The 23,131-nt window shown below is 37.6% G+C and overlaps 1 protein-coding gene across 5 annotated transcripts in view; it reads left to right on the forward strand.

The window, feature by feature from the left end:
• The window catches only part of accs (1-aminocyclopropane-1-carboxylate synthase homolog (Arabidopsis)(non-functional)), a 71,504-nt gene that overhangs the window by 14,056 nt on the left and 34,317 nt on the right, over nucleotides 1-23,131 (forward strand). For all 5 annotated transcript variants that reach the window (XM_059975932.1, XM_059975933.1, XM_059975934.1 and 2 more), the window contains 5 exons: nucleotides 8,990-9,636; nucleotides 11,191-11,250; nucleotides 17,666-17,736; nucleotides 20,195-20,264; nucleotides 22,371-22,437. In XM_059975932.1, coding sequence (XP_059831915.1) covers nucleotides 8,990-9,636; nucleotides 11,191-11,250; nucleotides 17,666-17,736; nucleotides 20,195-20,264; nucleotides 22,371-22,437 — 915 coding nt within the window. The remainder of the gene's footprint in view (nucleotides 1-8,989; nucleotides 9,637-11,190; nucleotides 11,251-17,665; nucleotides 17,737-20,194; nucleotides 20,265-22,370; nucleotides 22,438-23,131) is intronic.

Genomic DNA, 23,131 nt, shown 5'->3' on the forward strand with positions numbered 1-23,131 from the left:
TGACTCGTCTGAGCTCTAGCCAGGCTCACAGTGCCAGTTTTAGTGAATTCATGTTGGGGCTGTGTAGGGTAACATAATTAGTGGAAATGTACATAATTCGCAACCAGCAACATTGAGTTGGGGTTTCACTTTAAGCATGCTGAGCTCGTCGACTTCATTAACTTTGCCTCCCAACTTTCACCCTGCCCTCAAATTTACCTGGTCCATTTCCAACACCTCCCTCCCCTTTCTTGATCTTTCTGTCTCCATCTCTGGAGACGGCCTATCTACTGATATCTACTATAAACCTACAGACTCTCACAGCTACCTGGACTATTCCTCATCCCACCCTGTCTCTTGCAAAAAGGCTATCCCCTTCTCACAATTCCTCCGTCTCCGCCGCATCTGCTCTCAGGATGAGGCTTTTCATTCCAGGACGAAGGAGATGTCTTCCTTTTTTAAACAAAGGGGCTTCCCTTCGTCCACCATCAACTCTGCTCTCAAACGCATCTCTCCCATTTCCCGCACATCTGCCCTCACCCCATCCACCCGCCACCCCACTCAGGATGGGGTTCCCCTTGTCCTTACCTACCACCCCACCAGCCTCCAGGTCCAACGTATAATTCTCCATAACTTCCGCCACCTCCAACGGGATCCCACTACCAATCACATTTTTCCCTCCCCCTCTTTCTGCTTTTCACAGGGATCGCTCCCTACGCGGCTCCCTTGTCCACTCGTTCCCCCCCCCCCCATCCCTTCCCACCGATCTCCCTCCTGGCACTTATCCTTGTAAATGGAACAAGTGCTACACCTGCCCTTACACTTCCTCCCTCACCACCATTCAGGGCCCCAGACAGTCCTTCCAGGTGAGGCGACACTTCACCTGTGAGTCGGTTGGTGTGGTATACTGCGTCTGGTGCTCCCAGTGTGGCCTTTTATATATTGGTGAGACCCGACGCAGACTGGGAGACCGTTTCGCTGAACACCTACACTCGGTCCGCCAGAGAAAGCAGGATCTCCCAGTGGCCACACATTTTAATTCCATGTCCCATTCCCATTTTGATATGCCTATCCATGGCCTCCTCTATTGTCAGAATGAATCCAAACTCAGGTTGGAGGAACAACACCTTATATACCGGCTGGGTAGCCTCCAACCTGATGGCATGAACATTGACTTCTCTAACTTTCGTTAATGCCCCTCCTCCCCTTCTTACCCCATCCCTGACATATTTAGTTGTTTGCCTGTTCTCCATCTCCCTCTGGTGCTTCCCCCTCCCCCTTTCTTTCTCCTGAGGCCTCCCGTCCCATGATCCTTTCCCTTCTCCAGCTCTGTATCACTTTTGCCAATCACCTTTCCAGCTCTTAGCTTCATCCCACCCCCTCCAGTCTTCTCCTGTCATTTTGCATTTCCCCCTCCCCCCACTACTTTCAAATCTCTTACTATCTTTCCTTTCGTTTAGTCCTGACGAAGGGTCTTGGCCCGAAACATCGACAGCGCTTCTCCCCATAGATGTTGCCTGGCCTGCTGTGTTCCACCAGCATTTTGTGTGTGTTGTTGTTTGAATTTCCAGCATCTTCAGATTTCCTCGTGAGGGGTGGAGTTTCAAGATGGCGACGTAAGCATCTGCCTTTTAGGCGCTCTTCATTTTCTCAACTATAATCACCCTTTAATCAAATCTTTTCGAACTTAATCATATGAGTTGCTACTTCTGATTAACTTTTTTTTCCCTAAAATAATATTTGATCTAATCTTGTCAAACTTAAAATGGCTACAAGCAAGAAATCGTCTAAGGATCCTTTATCTATCGACGTAATTGCTACCCTTCTGGATACTAAACTTGCGGGTTTGGAAGGCAGGTTAGAAGGTAAATTGGATAGTAAACTGTCAAGTTTGGAAAATAGGCTTACCACGAAAATATCTGATCTTGAAGAAGTTGTTAGATCGCTTGAAACTAAGTTTCAATCACAGGCATCAGGTATTCAGCGGCATGAAGATAAGATTACGACTCTTGAACAATCAATTTGTGAAAAAGCACGTACAATTGAAGCGTTGGAGAAGAAGATAGAGTCGACTGCTAAAACTATGGATCAGTATAAGTTTAAAATTACTGATCTCGAAAACTGATCTCGCAGACAGAATTTGCGTATCATCGGATTTCCCGAAAAAGATGAGTCCGGTGATTTAACTGAATTTTTCTCTAAATTACTGTGGGAAATTTTCGGTGATGAAGGTTTGCAAGCTAAACCTGTTATCGATCGCACTCATAGAGTCGCGAGGTTTTCGTCTACGACCGGTAAACCACGAGTGGTGATTGTTCGCCTTCATTATCCTCGTGAGAAAGAGCTTCTAATTCGATTAGCATGTAAAAAAGGTATGATTTCTCACAACGACAACACATTTCGAATTGTTGAGGATTATTCATACGAGGTAATGAGAGCCAGAATCGCTTTTAAACCAGTGATGGCAGAGATTCACTTGATTGGACTTAAACAAGCTTTAATGTATCCAGCGAAGCTTAGAATTGTGCTGAACGACAACAGTCAACGATTTTTCAACACTCCGGAAGAAGCGAAGAAATTTGTTGAAGAATATCGATCTTCTAGTGCAACTTGAACTATGTGTTACATTGAAGATTTTTCGGAGAGAGAATACCATCTCATTTTAAGTTTTAACCTATGAAGTTGGGTTACAACTTCTTATCCTGATCTATGGGTCTGGTTTTTTTTTACTACTATTATCATTGTTTATAGATGCTGTTTTAATTTTTATAATATCCTTTTTTATACACGTTTGTATTTTGTAATAATGAATTACTTTTTTTTCAAAATGTCGTTTCTTCTTCCCATAAGACTTTGCTTTTGTAAGCGTTTATTTGTTTGCCTGTACTTAGAAATGGGACGAATGTTTTGAATTTTTTTAGTCTTTTTTTATATATACTGTAGTCTATTAAATCTTTTTTTAATTCTATTTTGATAACTTTTTTACTAAATTTTTTTAATAGATTGCTGAACTTGTATTCATATTTTGTAATATGGTTTTTTCAAAATGTCGTTTCTTCTTCCCATAAGTCTTTGCTTTTGAAACGTCATCTTTCTTGTATTTGAATATGGAATTTTTTTAAAGGTATATTACACTTTCAAATTTTAATGTTCATACTTTTTTTTATTAATGATTGTTTGTTTTACTATATTAGATTTTTTAATCTGACTGATATATATTTTCTTTTTGCAACCCTATATTTTAATCTGGGTGTTATATAGTTTTTTTTTAAATCTTTTTATGGAGCTGCCATCTTGAAATGGGGGTAATATTAGTATTAGTTTATGCACCTGCCGCTTGGCTTTCTTTCGAAGGGTGGGGGGAGGGGGGAGGGATCTTTTTTCACGCTTTTGCTTTTTATTTTTTTGCTTTTAGTTTATGGGCCGACTTTAAATTATTAATATTGTTGAGGTGTCATGATCTCCGGTTGCTCCTGAATCAATTTTCCTTCTTCCTGAATTATGGGTTATGTGTCTTTTTAACCTTTTATGATACACACAACTAATATTGGTATGATGGATAAATCTTTTAACTTTATCTCTTGGAATACTAATGGTTTAAATCATCCGATTAAACGTAAAAAAATATTTAAAGTATTCCATAGATTGAACGCTAATATTATTTTTGCACAGGAGACCCATATTAGGAGGGAGGATAATCAACGTTTTTTTAGGTTCTGGAAGGGTCAACAATTTCACTCGAATTGTACCGCTAAAATTAGGGGTGTGTCTATTTTTATAGACCCCTCAATTTCGTTTACACATCATGAAATTATTTCTGATCCACAGGGCAGATTTTTGTTGATAACTGGTTCACTTTTTAATCGAAAAGTCATTCTAGTTAATATTTATGCTCCAAATTTTGACTGCCCTGAATTTTTTTAACGTTTATTTACTTCCCTTCCTAATTTGAATGAATATATGTTGATAATGGGTGGAGATTTTAATTGTTGTTTGAATCCTTCGATGGATAGATCTAAACCTATTCGAACTCTTCCGAATAGATCAGCTTTACTTATTAATTCTTTTATGGTTGATTCGGGAATTACTGAAATATGGCGGTTTCTGAACCCTAAAGATAAAGAATTTTCATTTTTTTCACATGTATATCATAGTTATTCTAGAATTGATTATTTCCTTATTGATCATCGTTTATTAACAGATGTTACTGATTGTAAATATGATTCTATTGCTATTTCGGATCATGCACCTTTGAAGTTATCTATCAAGATCTCGGACTCTTCCATTAATACTAGATCTTGGAGACTTAACGCTACTTTGCTTCAAGATCCAGAATTTATTACCTTCATAAAACAACAAATTGACTTATTTTTTTCAACAAACTATACCGAAGAGATTGACAGAGGAATACTTTGGGACTCTTTCAAGGCTTTTATCCGTGGACAAATCATCTCATATTCCGTTGGTAAAAGAAAACAAAGATATTTAGATATAGCTTTATTGGTGGATAAAATTAAAGAAATTGATAAGATTTATTCCGTTACTCCTACCAAAGAACTTTATAAGAAGAGAGTTGAGCTTCAAATGGAACATAGCTTATTATTATCTTCTTCAATTGAGAATCAATTAATTAAGACTAGGGCTCAATTTTATATTCATAGTGATCGAACTGGTAAATTGTTAGCTTATCAATTAAAAGCTATTTCGACTAAGCGACAAATTATTAAAATTCGTAAACAAGACAGTAATTTAACTACTGATCATAAGGAAATCAATAACACTTTTCAAGATTTTTATAAATCTTTATATCAATCAGAATTTGATGGTGACCTGTCCATGATGGATAATTTTTGTAACAATTTGAATATTCCTAAACTGATAGATGAAGATCGTAGCTTGCTTGATGCTCCTATCTCTATGGCCGAAATAAGAGAGGCTATCTCATCAATGAATTCAGGGAAAGCTCCTGGTCCTGATGGTTTTATTGTAGAATTTTTTAAAACTTTTTCTTCGTTGCTTTCTCCTTGGCTATGTGAAATTTTTAATGATGCGTTTGTTAAGAAGAGATTACCTCAATCTTTTTATGAAGCTACTATCTCTCTAATTCTTAAAAAAGATAAAGATCCTACTTTATGTGCATCTTATCGCCCTATATCATTATTAAATGTAGACTCTAAGATTCTTACAAAAATTTTAGCCATTAGATTAGAAAAGGTACTATCACAGATTATTTCAGAAGATCAAACTGGTTTTATTAGGAATCGGTATTCCTTTTTTAATATTAGAAAATTGATTAATATAATTTATACTTCGTCACCCACAACCCCAGAATGTGTTATCTCATTAGATGCTGAAAAAGCTTTTGATAGAGTTGAATGGACATACTTATTTAATGCATTGAGAAACCTTAATTTTAGTCCTAATTTTATATCATGGATTAAATTATAAACCTGTTGCTTCTGTTCTTACAAATAATTATAGATCCTCTTTTTTTCAATTATCTCGTGGTACGAGACAAGGTTGTCCTTTAAGTCCTTTATTATTTAATATTGCATTAGAACCTTTAGCCATTGCTATTCGTGAATCTCCTAATATTTTTGGTATCACCCGTAATGAGAAGTTATACAAATTATCACTTTATGCTGATGACTTGCTGTTATATATTTCTGATCCTAATAGGTCTATTCCCGCTATTTTATCCTTGTTGGCTCAATTTGGTAGTTTTTCTGGTTATAAATTAAACTTAGATAAGAGTGAATTATTCCCCTTAAACGCGCAAACCTTATTGAATGACAGGATACTATTTAAAGTTGTTACTGATAATTTTATCTATTTAGGTATAAAAATCACCAAGAAATATAAAGATTTATTTAGACTGAATTCTTTACCTATGCTTCAACAAATTCAACAATTTACTACAAGATGGTCTCCCTTATTCTTATCATTAGTTGGTCGGATTAATGCTATTAAAATGATGATTTTACCGAAATTTTTATATTTATTTCAAGCCGTACCAATTTTTATTCCTAAATCTTTTTTTGACAACATTGATTCAAAAATTTCCTCATTTGTGTGGCAAAATAAAAATCCCAGGTTAAGCAAAAGGCAATTACAAAAATCTAAAAAAGATGGTGGTTTAGCTTTACCTAATTTTAGATTTTACTATTGGGCGAATAATATTAGTAACCTAACGTATTGGAAACTAGATGTGGACTCACCATTGTGTCCACAGTGGGTAAATTTGGAATGTAGTGAGGTAAAGGGATATTCTATATTCTCCGTTCTTGGCTCTTCCTGCTGATTTAGTTAAATTCAATAAACAGATATCTAATCCTGTTATCAAACATACACTACGAATTTGGTTTCAATTTTGTAAGTTTTTTACTTTGAAAAACTTTGTTCTCGATAGCCCTATTTTACTTAATTTTTTTTCAAACCTTCATTGACAGATCAAGCTTTTAGCATATGGAAGAGGAAAGGTATAAAATGTTTTCGTGATCTTTTTTTTGAAGGTACTTTGATGTCTTTTGACCAACTTTCTAACAAATTTAAATTACCTAAATCTAATTTTTTTAGATACTTACAAATTAGAAATTTCTTACATAAAGTTCTTCCATCTTTTCCCAATTCAACTCCATTGGATTTTTCAGATTTGATTTTCACCTTTAATCCTTGTCAGAAGGGATTAGTAGCTTTTATTTATAACATGATTATGAAGATACAACCAGAAATATCAGATAGAATTAAACAAGAATGGGAAAAAGAACTTCGATACAATATATCAACAGATAAATGGGAAAAAATTTTGCAAATGGTTAATTCCTCTTCTATATGTGCTAAACATGCTTTAATACAATTTAAAATTGTACATAGAGCTTATATGTCTAAAGATAAGCTTGCTCGATTCTATTCTCATATTAACCCTCAATGTGACAGATGTCACTTAGAAGTGGCTTCATTGACCCACATGTTTTGGTCATGTCCCACTTTACATAACTATTGGAAGGACATATTTGGTGCCATCTCCTCAATCTGGAATATCGATTTACAACCTCATTTTATTACTGCAATTTTTGGTATTCCAAATGAGGATGGTAATCAGTTTTCCCCTCCAATCAGACGAATGATTGGTTTTGTAACATTAATTGCCAGAAGGTCTATATTACAAAACTGGAAAGAAGTAAATCCTCCTACCACATCTCAGTGGTTTTCTCAAACTATTTCTTATCTGAGTTTGGAAAAAATTAGAAGCACTATTTTTGACTCATCAATTAAATTTGAAGAAACCTGGGGACCGTTCATTCGACATTTTCATATGAATTAATTTGGCCTCTTTCAGACCCTCTCTCTGCTTATTCTTGTTCAGGTATGGAGTTCCGGAGTTTTGTCTTGACACTATCACATACTTATAAACTGTTATTATTGCCCATGTTAGTTTAGTTTAGTGTTTTTTTTTCAATATATATTTTCCTTTATATATTTTCAAATTTTTTTTTCTTTTCTTTTGATGATTATTTTTGGGGTTTTTTTCATATATATTTATATAGACTTGATTGATTAATGTACTTCTTGTTTGTTGATGTTTAATAGGATATTATTATCCTATTACTAATGTAATTTCAAGTCTATTGAATTTATAACCTATTCATTATTATGTTATGTTTTTTCTTATATATATATATGAAACTTAATAAAAAGATTGAAAAAGAAAGAAAGAAAGATTTCCTCGTGTTTTCACTTTCAGAGGCTGGTCTGACGTGATGACGTTGCTATGTGAAGGGTTTTTAGTGCACCTTGTGTTCAGTTTCTTTTAGTGATCAATAAATGATTTGCTACGGCTTTTCAGAAACATAAAACACCTCTTCTGTTTTATTTGCGAAAACCTACAGTTGGAAAGGGCAATAAACCATACTGCTTTATAATCCATTCTCAACAAAGTGTTAAAGCGCTATCATCATGTGCCCTTAAGACCTAAGGTGTTAATTAGAAAGTCGGTAGCTACGTGGATACTTACACATTGCCCTATAAGGAGAATACATTGTAGGTGAAACAAGCTTGGCTCAAACTGAAGACGTGATTTTGTTCGAAGGTTCTGGAAATCAAGCAGTTGTCTGTAGACTGTGGCTAAGAGTCTCATTGGCTGCTTGTTCAGTAATTCTTTATAGATTAGTTTTAGGCTGTCATAGATCTGATGTGTTTGTCCAGGAATAGACTGAATAAGAGTGAATTCTAAACAAGTAACGTGAAGTGTAAGTCTGTAAAGTTCCATTTCCTTCTGATGGTTAGAGTAGTAAAATAATTAACTTTATGTTTAACTAGTTCTTTCACAGCCTGAGCTTGGCACAACATGTTTTTATAACCAATATAGTGTATTTTGTTTAAACTGTCTGCACAGTATAAGGAAACCTGGCAGACAGTTTGTGCACAACAGAATCTTATAAGCAACATTGCAATGTGATAAGTATCATCTGTTTTTGGTAATGTTGACTGAGGAAAAAATACTGTCCAATATATTGGGAGAATTTCCCTGCTAATATGAAAACTTAAGATTGCCAAAGTCTCATTCAAAACCTAGTATAATTCCATTTGTCATGATTTCAGTACAGCTAGCCCTTAATTCTACTGCTTATTTATGCATTTTAGGGATGTGAACAGTCTGATGTTTTATTGCCCAGTTAATTGGAGGAGCAGTCATTTACTTGTAAGTTGTTGTATATGAAGTATAGGGGAATTTATGGGTGTGTTCTGATGGGCCTGCTTTGCCAGGTGGAGGGGGGGGAGTATTTGAGAGAAGATGTCACCTATAATGTGTGTGAATCCTGAAACCGAACATACTTGGGACCTTCTGATGATACCAATGAGCTCAGACTGACATACAAGTTCATTCATTGTTCAATTTCTATAATTGTAATGTTGCTCATTAATATATCCTGATTTTCTTTGTGGTGTTGCACTTTCTTGGAAAAATAAACCAGGTGCTTTTGATGAAATCTGCATTTCTTTATTTCAGACTATGGCAATCCAAATCTAGGCGGCAGCTCCTCGGGAATGCACACCTCAGGGCCCGCGTTTTCTACCCTTCACAGACTTCGGCGGAAAAGGAAGCCAACCCGGGTGAAGGATCCCTTGGATGACATTCTTCTCAAATTTCTGACTGCACAGAGAGTAGTGGAGGAACGTTTCTTGCAAATGGAGGAACGCAGAATGCAGCGGGACATGGAACTAGAAGACAGGCGGATGCAGTTAGAGCAGCGTCGGATGGAATTGGAAAGGGAGCATGAGTACAGAATGTTCAGCATATTCGCTCAGATGGTGAATGCACTTCGGCATGGTGGCTCCATGCAGACCTTGGGGTTGGACCTCAGCCAGGTCTTCTCTCAGTCTCCTGATCAAGCTGCTGAAACCGTTGGTGCCCCTTGCTCGGCTTCCACCTCTAGAGGTGCGGGCAGCAGACTGCTGCAACATCAGAACAAACCTTTACCTAATGGATTGATAGATACCATGGCTCATGCAGAGCTGAATTCAACATTCCAGCACCTTCAGTCAAGTATTTATTTATCTAAAAGAGGAAATGAAATTAATAAGTTTTGTGGAACATTTCAGAAAGATTATACTGCCTATCATTCAGATAAGTATGATGAAGACAAAAACCCTAATGTGAGTCTGTTAAGCTGTGTTAGTTTTGAAACTTGAAAGTTGCAGATTTGAAATACTGTGTTAATTTGAGGGGTGCTAATTAATTACTTGTTTGGGGCAATTAGCTATCTAATTTAAATCCATACACTAGTCCATATAGAATTGTTTAATGAATAATTGTATAATTGTTCTACTAGCATTCTGTGGCTGTGTTAATCCATTCCCAGAAGAACCTACTTAAGAAACTTGGGGTCTGAATGAAAAACTAATTTGCTGAACATAAATCTGTACAAATCTTTCACAATCTTAACGATTCTAATAAGTGGAGTTGGTGGTAAATTGGCCACACACACGTTTTGGTGCTTGGATTCACTCATTTTGTGGTTCAAAACATGTGAAAAGTGTTCTAGTTTTGACCACTTTAACACTGTTGTGTGCATTCTGAATATTGTCCATTAAGTTTCCGAAGTTTCCTTTTGGTAATAACTTGCACATAGTTTTATTGCCTACATACCATTCAGGATCACTGCACTTACCCATAAAGAGTTCTTGAAGCAGCTTTCTTAGTAATTGTTAAAGTTGTTTCTGTTTCTCTGTAGTGTTGTGTGTCGATCCCCTTGTTTTACAGCACGAAGCAACGTAAATGTTCATACCTCTGCAGTCAGTTTAAAAACCATGTTGAAACTTGATTCAGTATTATTCAGCAATCTGCTTGGAAACTGTATCAGATTGAAACGTTAATTACTGATGGAAACGATGAATGACTTTCAGATTACTGCTTTTAAAATTGAAGTATTTTCAGAGATTTAAGAAGTATTTTTAGTTGTGCAAGAGCAGTTGTTGGATTGTGATTTATTGCGCCGCTCAATTGCATCATTAACTGATCATTTTAACTGGGCATGCTAATCTTACAGTTCTTAAATCTTGTTGAAAAGACTAACTTAGGTCATTTTCTGCCAGTAATGATGTCCCTATTTATTTGGCTCTTGGCTTCTTCCCCATCCTTTCCGGTCCTGACGAAGGGTCTTGGCCTGAAATGTGACTCCTCTCCATAGATCAGGGTTTCCCAACTTTTTTTATGCCATGGGCTCCTGCCATTAACAGAGGAGTCTGTGGACACCAGGTTGGGAACCCCTGCCATAGAGGCTGCCTGGCCTGCTGAGTTCCTCCAGCATTTTGTGTGTGTTACTTAGATTTCCAGTATCTGCAGATTTTCTAATCAAAGTGTGATCGATATTTATAGCATGTCTGATACTCAAAAAGTATTTTCTCCTTTCTCTGCCTGTAGCTCAGCAAAAGACTCCTTGTTTCAGTAAGATGTTGATCTCATTTCTAGAGATATCCATGATTGTTTTAAGTAAAGTTTGTTACATGTAAAATTGTAAATGCTAATATTCCATATCATAGGCAGTAAAAATCCATATGGTATTCTATATGCCTTAAGTTGTGATTGACTTGTAAACTAAGATTGGAGTCATCTGGCACTAACGTTACTGTGGAATTTTCTAAAGTATGTTTGGAACTAGATCTGTTTAAATGAGTTTTATTATATTCATTTTGCTTTCATCTTTCCAGGGTATTATTAATCTAGGACCCAGTGAAAACAAGCTGTGCTTTGACCTTCTTTCCAAAAGGGTATGTGCATTTGTACTTCAGCCTTGTTAAAGTTATTTTGAAGTATTATATCCTTCATGATCATGACTTCAGTCTCATTTCCAGTATTAATAACATCTTGCACAAGACTCCAAATTTTATACTGCAGATAAGAATGCTTCTCACTTTTGATAAATAACAAGGTGGCACAGTTGTGTAACAGTTCGTATAACACTATTACTGCGCCAGCAGTCTGGGTTCAGTTACTTCACTGTCTCCACTTTGTACATACTCCTCGTGACCGTGTGGGTTTCCTCCAGGTGCACTGGTTTCCTCCCATAGACGTACAAGTTAGTAAGTTAATTGGTCAGAATAGGTGTAATTGAGTTATACGGGCTCGTTGGGCTGGAATGCCTGTTACTTTGCTGTATCTCTGGTATAAAAATAATAAATTTTGGATTTTTTTTCCAAGTCACTTTTGGTCACAGTCTGTGGCTTGTAGACTGCTAGGAAATTACCAGAGTATTTTACAAACCAGCGATTTCTCCATATCATTATATGACTATAATTTTAAGAAATAAGAATCATATTCATAGAGTTTTACAGTAGCCCATAGCTTTAAGAAATGGGCCCCTCAGCCCACCATTCATCTTTTCCCCATCTATAATAATCCTGGTTGCCCACATTAGGACCATATTCTATCATTTCAAAATTGTACAGATTGAATTTTATAAAAATGTCTTTGTTGAAGGAAAATAAGCTTCCAACTATCCAATCAGATGTCATTTGTGATTATAAGATGCTGATTTGTGGGAGTTTCATCATGGTGAGACAGACCCAAAACTTTACTAAGCTTTAGTAGTAATCCGTTATAAACGTTTTATTTGATTTATTTATCGGTATTTCTGAAGAACATAAATCGGAAATAGAAATCTCATTAAAGGGAAGAAATTTGGAATTAATAGTGATGGTACAAATGTTTGGAGATACCAAGTGACTTTTTTCACAGGAACCTTTCAAATTATTTTTTGAATGTCACAGTGTAATTCATCCAACTGTGATGCACAAGTCTTATTTAAAATGTAAATGCCAGTTCACAAAAGAAATACATTACAAAATGTGATCTCACTACATGGACAATACCACATTTAAATAAGACCTTCAAACGTGTCATCGATGGGTAATTTGTCGATTTGCTGTTAATGGGACCTCAAGGCATGCAGATTTTCTTTTGTGCTTGCCTTGTTAAAATAGTGACAAGAACATAAAGCTTTAAAGCAATTCGGAGTACGGGTTGAGCACCCCTTATCTGAAATTCCAAAATCTGAAAATCTCCAAAATCATAAATTTGTTGGAGTGCTGACGTGATGTCACAATTGGGAAATTCCACAAGGCACTGGGATGGTTACCAGGCAGTCCTGAGAAGTGAGTTAATGAAAAATAAAAAAACACGCATAAAGCAAAAAATAAAGATCTCGATTGTGTGTCGAAAGAGTGGATTCGTCACTGTCGAAGTGAGCATGTGCTGCTTAATGGCACGCCGGAACTAGCAAATATCTATCGTGATGAAATGAAACTTGAACGTAATCATGAAAATTCAGCAAGTCAGTTGCAGAAATTTAAGAAAATACATAGCATGAAATTCTTAAAGATTTAAAATATTTTAAAGATAAAACATCTGCTGATCATGAAACAAAGAGAAATTCGTTGATTAGTTTGCAAAGATCATTGCTGATGAAAACCTAGCACCAGAGCAAGTCTACAAAGCTGATTGTTTTTATACCTCACATAAAACCTAAAAAATAGTGAAATACAAATACAGTGTACTGTAACCTTCTAATCAAAACATGGCATCGTAGATGGAGACTGAAAGCCTGCTGTTGTTCAACAGCTGATTCAGACATTCTCCCAATGCTGCTGAGCTGCTTTTGTTACCCTGCACACATTATGTTTTCATTATCTTAATAGTATGTAATAATTTTTACTGTTAAGTACATATGTGTGATGAACAAATGTAAGAAAAGGAGTGCTTAATGGGTAGCACATAAATTCCATTGGAAATGATGACAATCCCAATCTCATACCTTCCAAAATCCAAAATCTGAAACACTTCTGACCCAGGTATTTCAGATAAGGAGTGTTCAGCCTGTATTTGGACACATACATGATAGATTCTTGAATGTCTTGTATATTGTAGACAAGGTGCCTTTTTTATTTTCTGTAAACTGAAGATCAAACGTAGACTCAACAGGAGGAGTAAGCTCGTTTGCGCTCTTCTCTCTGGAAATCAGAATGTCACATGATGGATGCTGTGAGCTGATTGGTTTGAAAACTGCACTGGTTTGATGTAATTAGCCCCACTGCCTCTTGATGAGAGAGTGGGTAGGGGAGGAATAAAGAGGAAAGGCAGGGGTTCCACTGCTGATACTATGTGTAATACCACTAGGGGACATTGTTGGGCTCAGAGTTACTGCTTTTTGTAATCAGTAGCTGACTTGGTTTTAGCTTAAAGAATGGTTACTTGCTCAAGTCACTATTCGGTTCTTTTCCTTCCCAACCAGAAACGCTGTTCTCAAGCAAGCAGTTGACTTGTGTTGTGTTCAGATCAGTTTTATTGCCAAAATATGCTTCCAGCATGGACAGTATTATCAACTCGTCTTCAGAAAACTATTTGACTTGTATTTCATGCAACTGAGGAAAGGGACTGGATTTGACAAAGAAATAGAAACTGTAGTTTAATTCCATTCCCAATCTGCTGCTGTTCGGCCTTGTTGATTCAAAAACATCTTTCCCAGTGCATTTAGTTGTAGTATTCCAGATTGATTCTGTAAAGTTTTGCAGAACCAGTTATGTTGCTGGTAGTTAATTGGGTAATCAAACTCCAATGTTATCCTCAGACTTAAAGGATGATATAATTGGATTAAAGGATGATTAATAATCCAGTCTTCAGCTTAACGTTATACATTTGATTTTATATGTATGTAACCTTTGCTATAATTAACAGCAGTTTGGAAAGCAAACTGTGTACCAAAGTGGCAGCGCGGCAGTGTAGCAGTTAAGGTAACTCATTATAGTGCCCGCGATTGGGGTTCAATTCCTGCTGCTACCTATAAGGAGTTTGTATGTCTTCTGATGACTGCTTGGTTTTGTCCCGGTGCTCCAGTTTCATCCCACGTTCCGAAGACATATGTGTTAGGGATGATAAGTTGTGGCGATGCTACATCGGTGCCAAAAGCATGACAACATTGGTGGGCTGTGCCCAGCTCATCCTCGGACTGTGTTGGTTGTTAGCGCAATTAACACATTCTACTGTAAGTTTCAATGTACTTGTGATCACATCTACTATGAAGAAGTGCTTTGAGAGATTAGTCATGGCCAGAAGCAACTCCTGCCTAAGCATTACCTGGATACACTGCAATTTGCTTACCATCCCAAATAGGTCTACAGTGGCTGCAATCTCACTGGCTCTCCGCTCGTCTTGGATCACTTGGCCAATAACAGTACCTATGTCAGGCTGCTGTTTATTGGTGACCGCTCAGCATTCAACACAACTGTACCCTCTGAACTAATCAACAAGCTCCAAACCCTGGGCTTTTGTAACTAGATCCTTGACTTCCTCTCAGGAGACCACAATCTGTGCGGAAAGGGAGTAACATCTCCTTGCTGGTAATCAATGCTGCTGTACCTTAAGGACATGCTTAGCCCACTGCTCTTCTCTTTTTACACCCATGACTCTGTGGCTCAAGCACCATCTATAAATTGGTTGCTGACACAACCATTGTTGGCAGAATTTCAGATGGTGGCGAGCAGGCGTATCAGATAGATCAGCTGGTTGAGTGATGTCACATTCACCGTCAGTTAGACCAAAGAATTAATTGTGGACTTCAGGAAGGGGAAGTTGGGGAACACACATCAGTCCTTATTGATGGATCAGCAGTGGATAGAGTGAGCAGTTGGACCCAACGTATTTATGCAATTACAAAGAAGGCATGACAGTGACAATATTTTATTAGGAGTTTGGGAGACTAGGTTTGTCACTAAAGACTTCCGCAAATTTCTACAGATGTACTGTGGAGAGGATTCTAACTGGTTGCATCACCGTCTGGTATGGTAGAGAACTTCACAGGATCAGAAAAAGCAGCAGAAAGTTGTAAACTCAGCCAGCACCATCATGGGCACTAGCATTAAGGACACCTTCAAAAGGAAATACCTCGCCAAGGTGGCATCCAACACTAAGGATCTCCATCAGCCAGAACCTGTTTTCTTCGCCTTGCTACCATCAAGGAGGAGATACAGGAACCAGAAGACACTCAACATTTCAGAAAAAGCTTCTTACCCGGAGCCATCACTTTGAATCTCTCATTGCTACAGTTGGAAGTTCCCACTTGCTTCAAAAGGGTTACAATTATACCAATGCCCAAGAAGAGCAGGGTGAGCTGCCTTAATGACTTTCATCCAATAGCACTCACATTTATGGTGATGGAGTGCTTTGAGAGGTTGGTCATGGCTAGAATTAACTGCTGTTTCAGCAAAGACCTGGACCCACTACCAACTTACCTATCACTACAATAGGTCCACAGCAGATGCAATCTCATTTGCTCTTCACACGGCCTTGGATTACCTGGAGAATACATATACCTTTGTCAGGATGCTGTTTATTGCCTGCAGCTCAGCATTTAATACAATCATTCCTACAGTTCTGATCATTAAGCTCCAAAGTTTGGGCTCTGTACTTCCCTCTGTAACTGACTCCTTGGCTTCTTAACCAGAAGATCACAATCTGTGTGGATTGGAAGTAACATCTCTGCCTTGCTGACAATCAACACTGGTGTACGTCAGGGGTGTGTGCTTAGCTCACTGCACTACTCTCCCTACCCCCCATGACTGTGTGGCTAGGCACAGCTCAAATGCCATCTATAAGTTTGCTGATGATACACCTATTATTGGCAAAGTTTCAGATAGTGATGAGAGGGTGTATAAGTTTGAGATATATCAGCTAGTTGTGGTGTCGCAGCAACAACCTTGCACTCAACGTCAGTAAGACCAAAGAACTGATTATGGACTTCAGAAAAGGTAAGACAAGGGAACACACACCAGTCCTCACTGAGGGATCAGAAGTGGAGAGAGTGAGCAGTTTCAGTTCCTGGGTGTCAATATCTCTGAGGATCTATCTTGGGCCCAACATGTTGATGCAGCTACAAAGAAGGCACAGCAGTGGCTGCATTTCAGATTTGGTATGTCACTGAAGACACTCGCAAATTTCTACAGATATACCATGGAGAATATTCTAACTGGCTGTATCACTGCCTGGTATGGGGAGGGGTGGGTGTGGTGGCTACTGCACAGGATTGAAATAAGCTGCAGAGAGTTGTAACTTAATCAGCTCCATAATAGGCACTAGCCTCTGTAATGCCCTGGACATCTTCAAGATGTGATGCTTCAAAAAGGGGAAATCCATCATTAAGGACCCCCATCACCCAGGATGCCTTGTTCTAATTGCTAGCATCAGGAAGGAAGTACAGAAGAAGCCTGAAGGCACACACTCAGTGCTTCAGGAACAGCTTCTTCTTCTCTGCCATCTGATTTCTGAATGGACATTGAACCCATAAACACTACTTTTACACTGCTTTTTAATTATTATGTATTGCATTATACCGAAACCACAAAGACACCAAATTTTACGACATATGCTAGTGATAGTAAACCTGATACTGATTTGGACAAATAAAGCTAATCTTTAATATAATAGTTAATATAACTGCTGTGCAATGCAAGAATTGTAGGATACAAAGCTACGGACTGATTTGGTGGTTAGTTAAATTGCAGCCACGTTCGATTAAAATGTAGAAGTTAGAATCCATTGTTAGTTGTCAAAAGAATGATGGTTTGGAAGGGTAAGCTGGGAAAGCATAACAACGTTCAGATTATTGGATGAAGAGGATTTGTCGTATCCTTTGGGATTGAGGACGACTTAGTGAATTCATCATTTCACTGCATGCAGCAAATTCCAGTGTTAGCTGGATTTTCTTTTTTTTATTGAAATTCCCCTCTTCAGGTCTTTGCTTGACCAAATCTCCCACTTCCTTTCAAATCCATGGCTTTGACCAAAGGTTTATGTGTCCCCCCCCCCTAAATTGAATCTACTGAATTCAACATTTTCCTATGCTAATATTTAAAGCAGCTCAGCTCCAAATGCATTTCATGTTTATTACTTTCAAGGCACTTAGTAAGCTTATTGAGTACCGTATTCCAGAACGTTCCCGTATTTGATTTCTTTAGATTTATGATTGCATTTCTCTTTCATCTATAGAATCTTTCATATAAAACTGCTAAATGTACAAATAAATAGATAACAGATTTCAAACTGTATTCATTGCTGGCTTGTGGATTTATAGTTATTGAATGAGTACTCCTGTTAAGCATGCTGAATGGAATTGCAAATTGCTCTTTTTTGCAGTTAATGCAGACTGACATAATTCGGATAGATCTGCCACTCTTGGAATATTCAGACTGGAAAGGACAAGATTTGTAAGTACTTTATGATTTTTAATATGCTGATTATTGGTTTTGGATTACATAGACATGAATTAGCTACCACAAACACATACTGAGTCAATAATTGGTGGATTCAAGCTGAAATGTAGGAATTGACGACATACTCTGGGTTGATATTTCAGTGTCTGTTGTTGGAGATAATTACAGTATGTTTCACTTTAGTAATTTAGCAGAAATATTTTCAGGGACATAAAATTTGTGATGCATGGCATTTAGTCCATAGGCTCAATTCTGTCTGCATGAGAATTCAGTATAGTTCTGCTTGTGTCAGGAAGGAGCAAGCTGCCAGTGCTCATATCTGTTCTGCCTGCTGTGTTAACAGTGACGTCTAGGTCTCCAAAGCTGGCTCCTGGCTAGAAAGGCCCTATACGTTCTTGCTAAAAGTAAAAGCCAGCCCACATAAAGGTCAAATACACTTTGTCCCCAGTTTTTAAAAAAACTTTTATTTGACATTACACCATTTAAAAAATGATACTTCTAAAAATGTAAAAATAAACTATTTCAAAATTAGAGCTTTTAAAACACCAAAAGCATCTAAGTGGAATTAGATGCTTTAACAAAGTGAGTTTGGTGCTTTTCCTTAGAGCCATTCCTCTATTGCATTGAACTGCTCAAAAGCCTAAAACAAATGCAGCCGAGAACAACAGAAAGTTATTACATCATCACCGAGGAGATCAATGTTAGCAAGACAGTCGGAATGGCTATGAAAGGGGTCTCAAAGGAAGTTTAGGTTCTCCACATTAGTGTGAGTGGTCCTCAGAAATAATGTGGTTTCCATTACCTCAAGAACATCTTTTGTATATACTATCAATACTGTTGTGTAGTTATAATACCAGGAAGCATTTTATTTCTATTTATGCACTGATACTTTTTCTCTCTTGTCCATTCTCCACTCATTGTTTGGCAAAAATAAAGTGAAGCTCTACCAGCTTAGGGCTTGTGTTGTCAACGTAGTGACTTGTTACGCTATAAAACACCATCCAACCAGAGATGCTGCCAGATCTTCTTCTTACTGAATTACATCTGTAACAGTGATATTCCCTTGTGAGATTCCTGCATTGGATTCCTAAATGGGAAAAATGTGCTTGTATAGTAGTAAGGTCAAAAGGGGGGGGGGGGGGGGTGAATAGAAAGAGGTTATTTGAAAGAAGAATAAAGGCAATTCAGGAAATAATTTGACCAGGGAGTAACAGCTGGCTGTAACTTCCTGCCTCTAATTTCTTAGAAGTTTGCAAAGATTCACCATGACATCTAAAACATTGACAAACTTCTATAGATGTGTGGTGGAGAGGGTATTGAGTGGTTGCATCACACCCTCGTGTGAAAACACCAATGCTTGTATGGAAAAACATACAAAAGGTAGTGGATATGGCCCAGCCCATCACAGGTAAAGCCCTTCTCCCACCATTGAGCACATCTATGCAGAGCACTGTTGCAGGAAAGCAGAGTTAATCATCATGGAACCCCAGCATCCAATCCATCCTCCCTTCTTGCTGCTGCCATCAGGAAGTTACAGGAACAGTTACTACCCCTCAACCATCAGGCTTTTGTATCAGAGGGGATAACTTCACTTGCTCCATCACTGAACTATTTCCCACAACCTATGGACTGACCTTCAAGGACTCTTCACCTCATGTTCTCAATATTTATTGTTTTTCTTCTCCTTCTTTTTATATTTGCAGTTTATTGGGGATTTTCCCCCACATTGGTTGTTGGGTGCAGTCATTCATTGATTCTATTGTGTTTCTTATGTTTACTTGATTGCCCTCAAAGAACTGAATCTTAGAGTTGTATATGGTGACATGTGTACTTTGATAATAAATTTACTTTTTACTTTCAACTTTGAAAACATGGTGAATGCAAATTATTTGACGGCATAACCTGTAGGGTCATACACTGAAAGGTGAGAAATGAGGTAATTTGGATAAATGATTCTTGACGAGAATTGATGCACAGGGCTAATGCAAGTATCTATTCACTATTAAGCCACCAGCTTGATTCTTGCACTGTCCAGTTTGGCAGTGGGGTGTACCGTCTCCAGTATTTCTCTCGTGAATTGATCAGGGCTCTTTTCATAAAACGTCTCAAATGTGCACCATCTACCGACTTCTGTATGAGAAAAGCAGGTGTAAACCTCCAGCTCATGTCCCCTCCACGTAGCGCACTGCGTATCCAAGTTGTTCCTTGCCACTGCATCAAAATCTTTACAGTATTGATGAAGGCTCCCAATCTTTATTTTTAGTGAAAGTTAATCTTATGATTAATACGCTCGATAAAGACAAAAATATAAAATAGTATTGGTAAAACTGTAATCCTCTATTTATAACTGCCCAGCTTTTTGTTGTGTTTTGCTTTCGTGATAATTTCAACAACACGGAGTTTACAAAAGACAATTTATTTCTTTTGTCTTTTCATGAATCTACAACCTCAGTCTCCGAGTGGACATTGCAAAGTTTTTGACGCATCACTGTAAAGCTCCTGTGTATCTCAAGCCTGACAACGTGAGTAGTGTGGTAGCCAGTTAAAAAGAAGTATCTGTGCATATTAACCTTGAATTTTGTTAAATAGTATTAGTGAGGATGGGAATGGTTCCTCTCTGTATGTTGGTGATGAAATTGGAACAGCTATTTCAGAAAGAGAAAAAACTATTTTGTTCATTAACAGTGTGGGGTTTAGCACGTGTCGTCTGTAAAATTATTATGCTGAGTGGTGTTTATCTTGGCAAATATTTTCAGTGTAAGCTGCAGTCTGAACCAGGTGATGTGCAGCCTTCTTGTTGTGTCATTCCTAAGCTGAATCTCTATTTCCACATCCACATCTGATAACTTCATCAAAACAGCATGTTTTCATCTCATTCACAGTATTCATTTTATGCCAATTAGCCCCCTCAGCCCATAAGAAATGGGACTAGTCCTCTATTGCAACTAAATTTCATTTTTCAGGCATCCTCCCTGCTACTTGTTTAGATTTTCCTCTTTTAACTCACATATTCTTCTGACTATATGGATTCAAATTCCTTGCCACGTTTTACAGTCTTGACTCCTATCTCTGCTGAATACCACATCCTTTCTTAAAAAAAGCTTGGACAGGTATTTGGATGGTAATGATTAGAGGAGAATGAGCCTCATGTGGACTAATAGGACTACTGTAGACAGACATCACAGTTGGCATAGATGAGATAAGAGAAAAGGGCCTGTTTATTTGTTGTATATTTTTATGATGCTTTAAAATTTTGCTGTTAACGGTGCTGATAATGGTCCTGCTATGTATTCGCTGAGATAATAAAAAATGTTAGGGTACTGGTTGACAAGATAAACAATAGCAAAGTGTGTTGGAGATTTTCTTTGTGGATCCATTTGCTGAGTTACTCATCAGAACTACTCTGAGATATCAGAAGTCTGCTTTCACCAAATTATCAAATGAATTGCCACGTGCAATAGTCTTAAACTTCTACCACCCAATTATCCCATTTAGTTACCCCACCCTCAAAACTGGAGATACACAAGACAATTCACATGTTGCCATGCAATACACAAATTGGAATTCTTGTAGATTATGGGTATTAGCTATTCACAAGTTGTTTTGTTTGTTGTATAATTTAACATGATGTAGATGAATGAATTGCTGCAATCCCCTGATTATAGAAAAGGCACCAAATGTTCAATATACCCCGTGTCATAGTGTAAAAGTAGAACAATTTATAATTGCCTGTAACCCTGAAACGATTGGTGCTGAGATTATAACCACTGCACTGATTATACTGTACTGAGCATGTCCAGCAAGAACTATAGAGGAGAAAAGATCATGAATGAAGCTCAATAAAAATATTATTGTCTTGAAACTCAACCCTTTCTCCACAAAAGTCTTTGGCTTGTTTTGTTCTTACTTCAGTTTTCTAGTACCTGCAGTTTTTGTTTTGCTCTTTAATACTGAGGCCTGAATATAATTTTGTCTCTTCACCCTTAAACAATACTTCTCAGTAGTCCTGAAACCTTAATTCTGTGTGGCATGTCTGACAGGAAGAACATCCCAAGGCAGTCCCTGGATAGATGTAAGCAATATGTCCTCCAGTCTAGGGTTTACAGAAAGAGTTTTAGCAGCTGCCACTTGTCCTTAATCTATTCATAAAGAACTGCAGGAGAAAGAAGTATGAAATGCTGTGGTTCTGACTGTGATGGCTGGTGTAATAATGGTTTCTCCTAGGCCAAGCTCAAGCACCCTAATTACCCATACAGTGATAATATTCCTGCAACATACAGTGAAAATGGAAGAGAAAGCAGGAGTAAATCTAAACCTAATATGAAGTTAATAAAGTGAGAATTTATGGATCAAAATGATAAAATCATGAGATGCATATTAAAAAAACAAACTGCGGTAGGAACTCAGTGGGTCAGTTTAAATTTGTGAAGGCAAAGGGATAGTCAATATTTCAGGCTGAGACCCTGCATCAGGACTGATTTGTATAGTTCAATATCAGATATTTTTGTAATGCCAACCCTTCCCTCCCCCGCATCCTTTTCCACAGTCCCCACCTCAAATGTAATACTTTTACATGAAATACTCCATATCCAAGAATGTTGCATTCAATAAATTTTTCATTATTCTAGATAGTGGTGGTTAATGGCTGTGGATCTCTCTTTTCCTCATTGTCTGCTGTGCTCTGTGATCCTGGAGGTAGGTAAAAGCTGAAACTGTGCAGTTGTTCATTTAAACAGCAAAGTATTTGGATTTGACATTGAGCTGGGCAGGGTTGTACTCTGGATGTGACATTGTTCCTTAACATTTTATGTGCATATCATTATCATAAAAATAACTTTTAAACTACTGTGTAGCTTGAAATGGATGTAAATGAAATATTAAAAACTAAGTTCCTGATCCAGAAATGAAGACCATAAGACATAGGAGCAGAATTAGGCCATTCAGCCAATTGAGTCTGTTCCACCATTCCATCATAGTTAAATTATTATCCTTGTTAACGCCATTCTCCTGCCTTCTCCCCGTAACCTTTGACACCCTTACTAATTAAGAGTCTTTCAACCTCAACTTTAAATATACCCAATGACCCAGTCTCCACACCATCTATGGGTATTCCACAGGTTCGCCCCCCTTTAACTAAAGAAATTCCTCCTCATCTCTGTTCCAGAGGGTCATGCTTCTATTTTGAGGCTGGTCCTGGACTTCTCCACTGTAGGAAAAATACTCCCAACATCAACTCCAGCCCTTTCAATGAGATCCCCAGATATTCTTCTAAACTCCAGTGAGTACACTCCCAGAGCCATCAAATGTTCTTCATACAAGAACCACAGTTACTCTGACTCCTTTTCTAGAGTTTAGCTTTAGTGTTCATCCAAATGAACATAAAAATGAA

The sequence above is a fragment of the Hypanus sabinus genome, chromosome 7 (assembly GCF_030144855.1).
Source record: "Hypanus sabinus isolate sHypSab1 chromosome 7, sHypSab1.hap1, whole genome shotgun sequence".
NCBI lineage: Eukaryota > Metazoa > Chordata > Chondrichthyes > Myliobatiformes > Dasyatidae > Hypanus > Hypanus sabinus.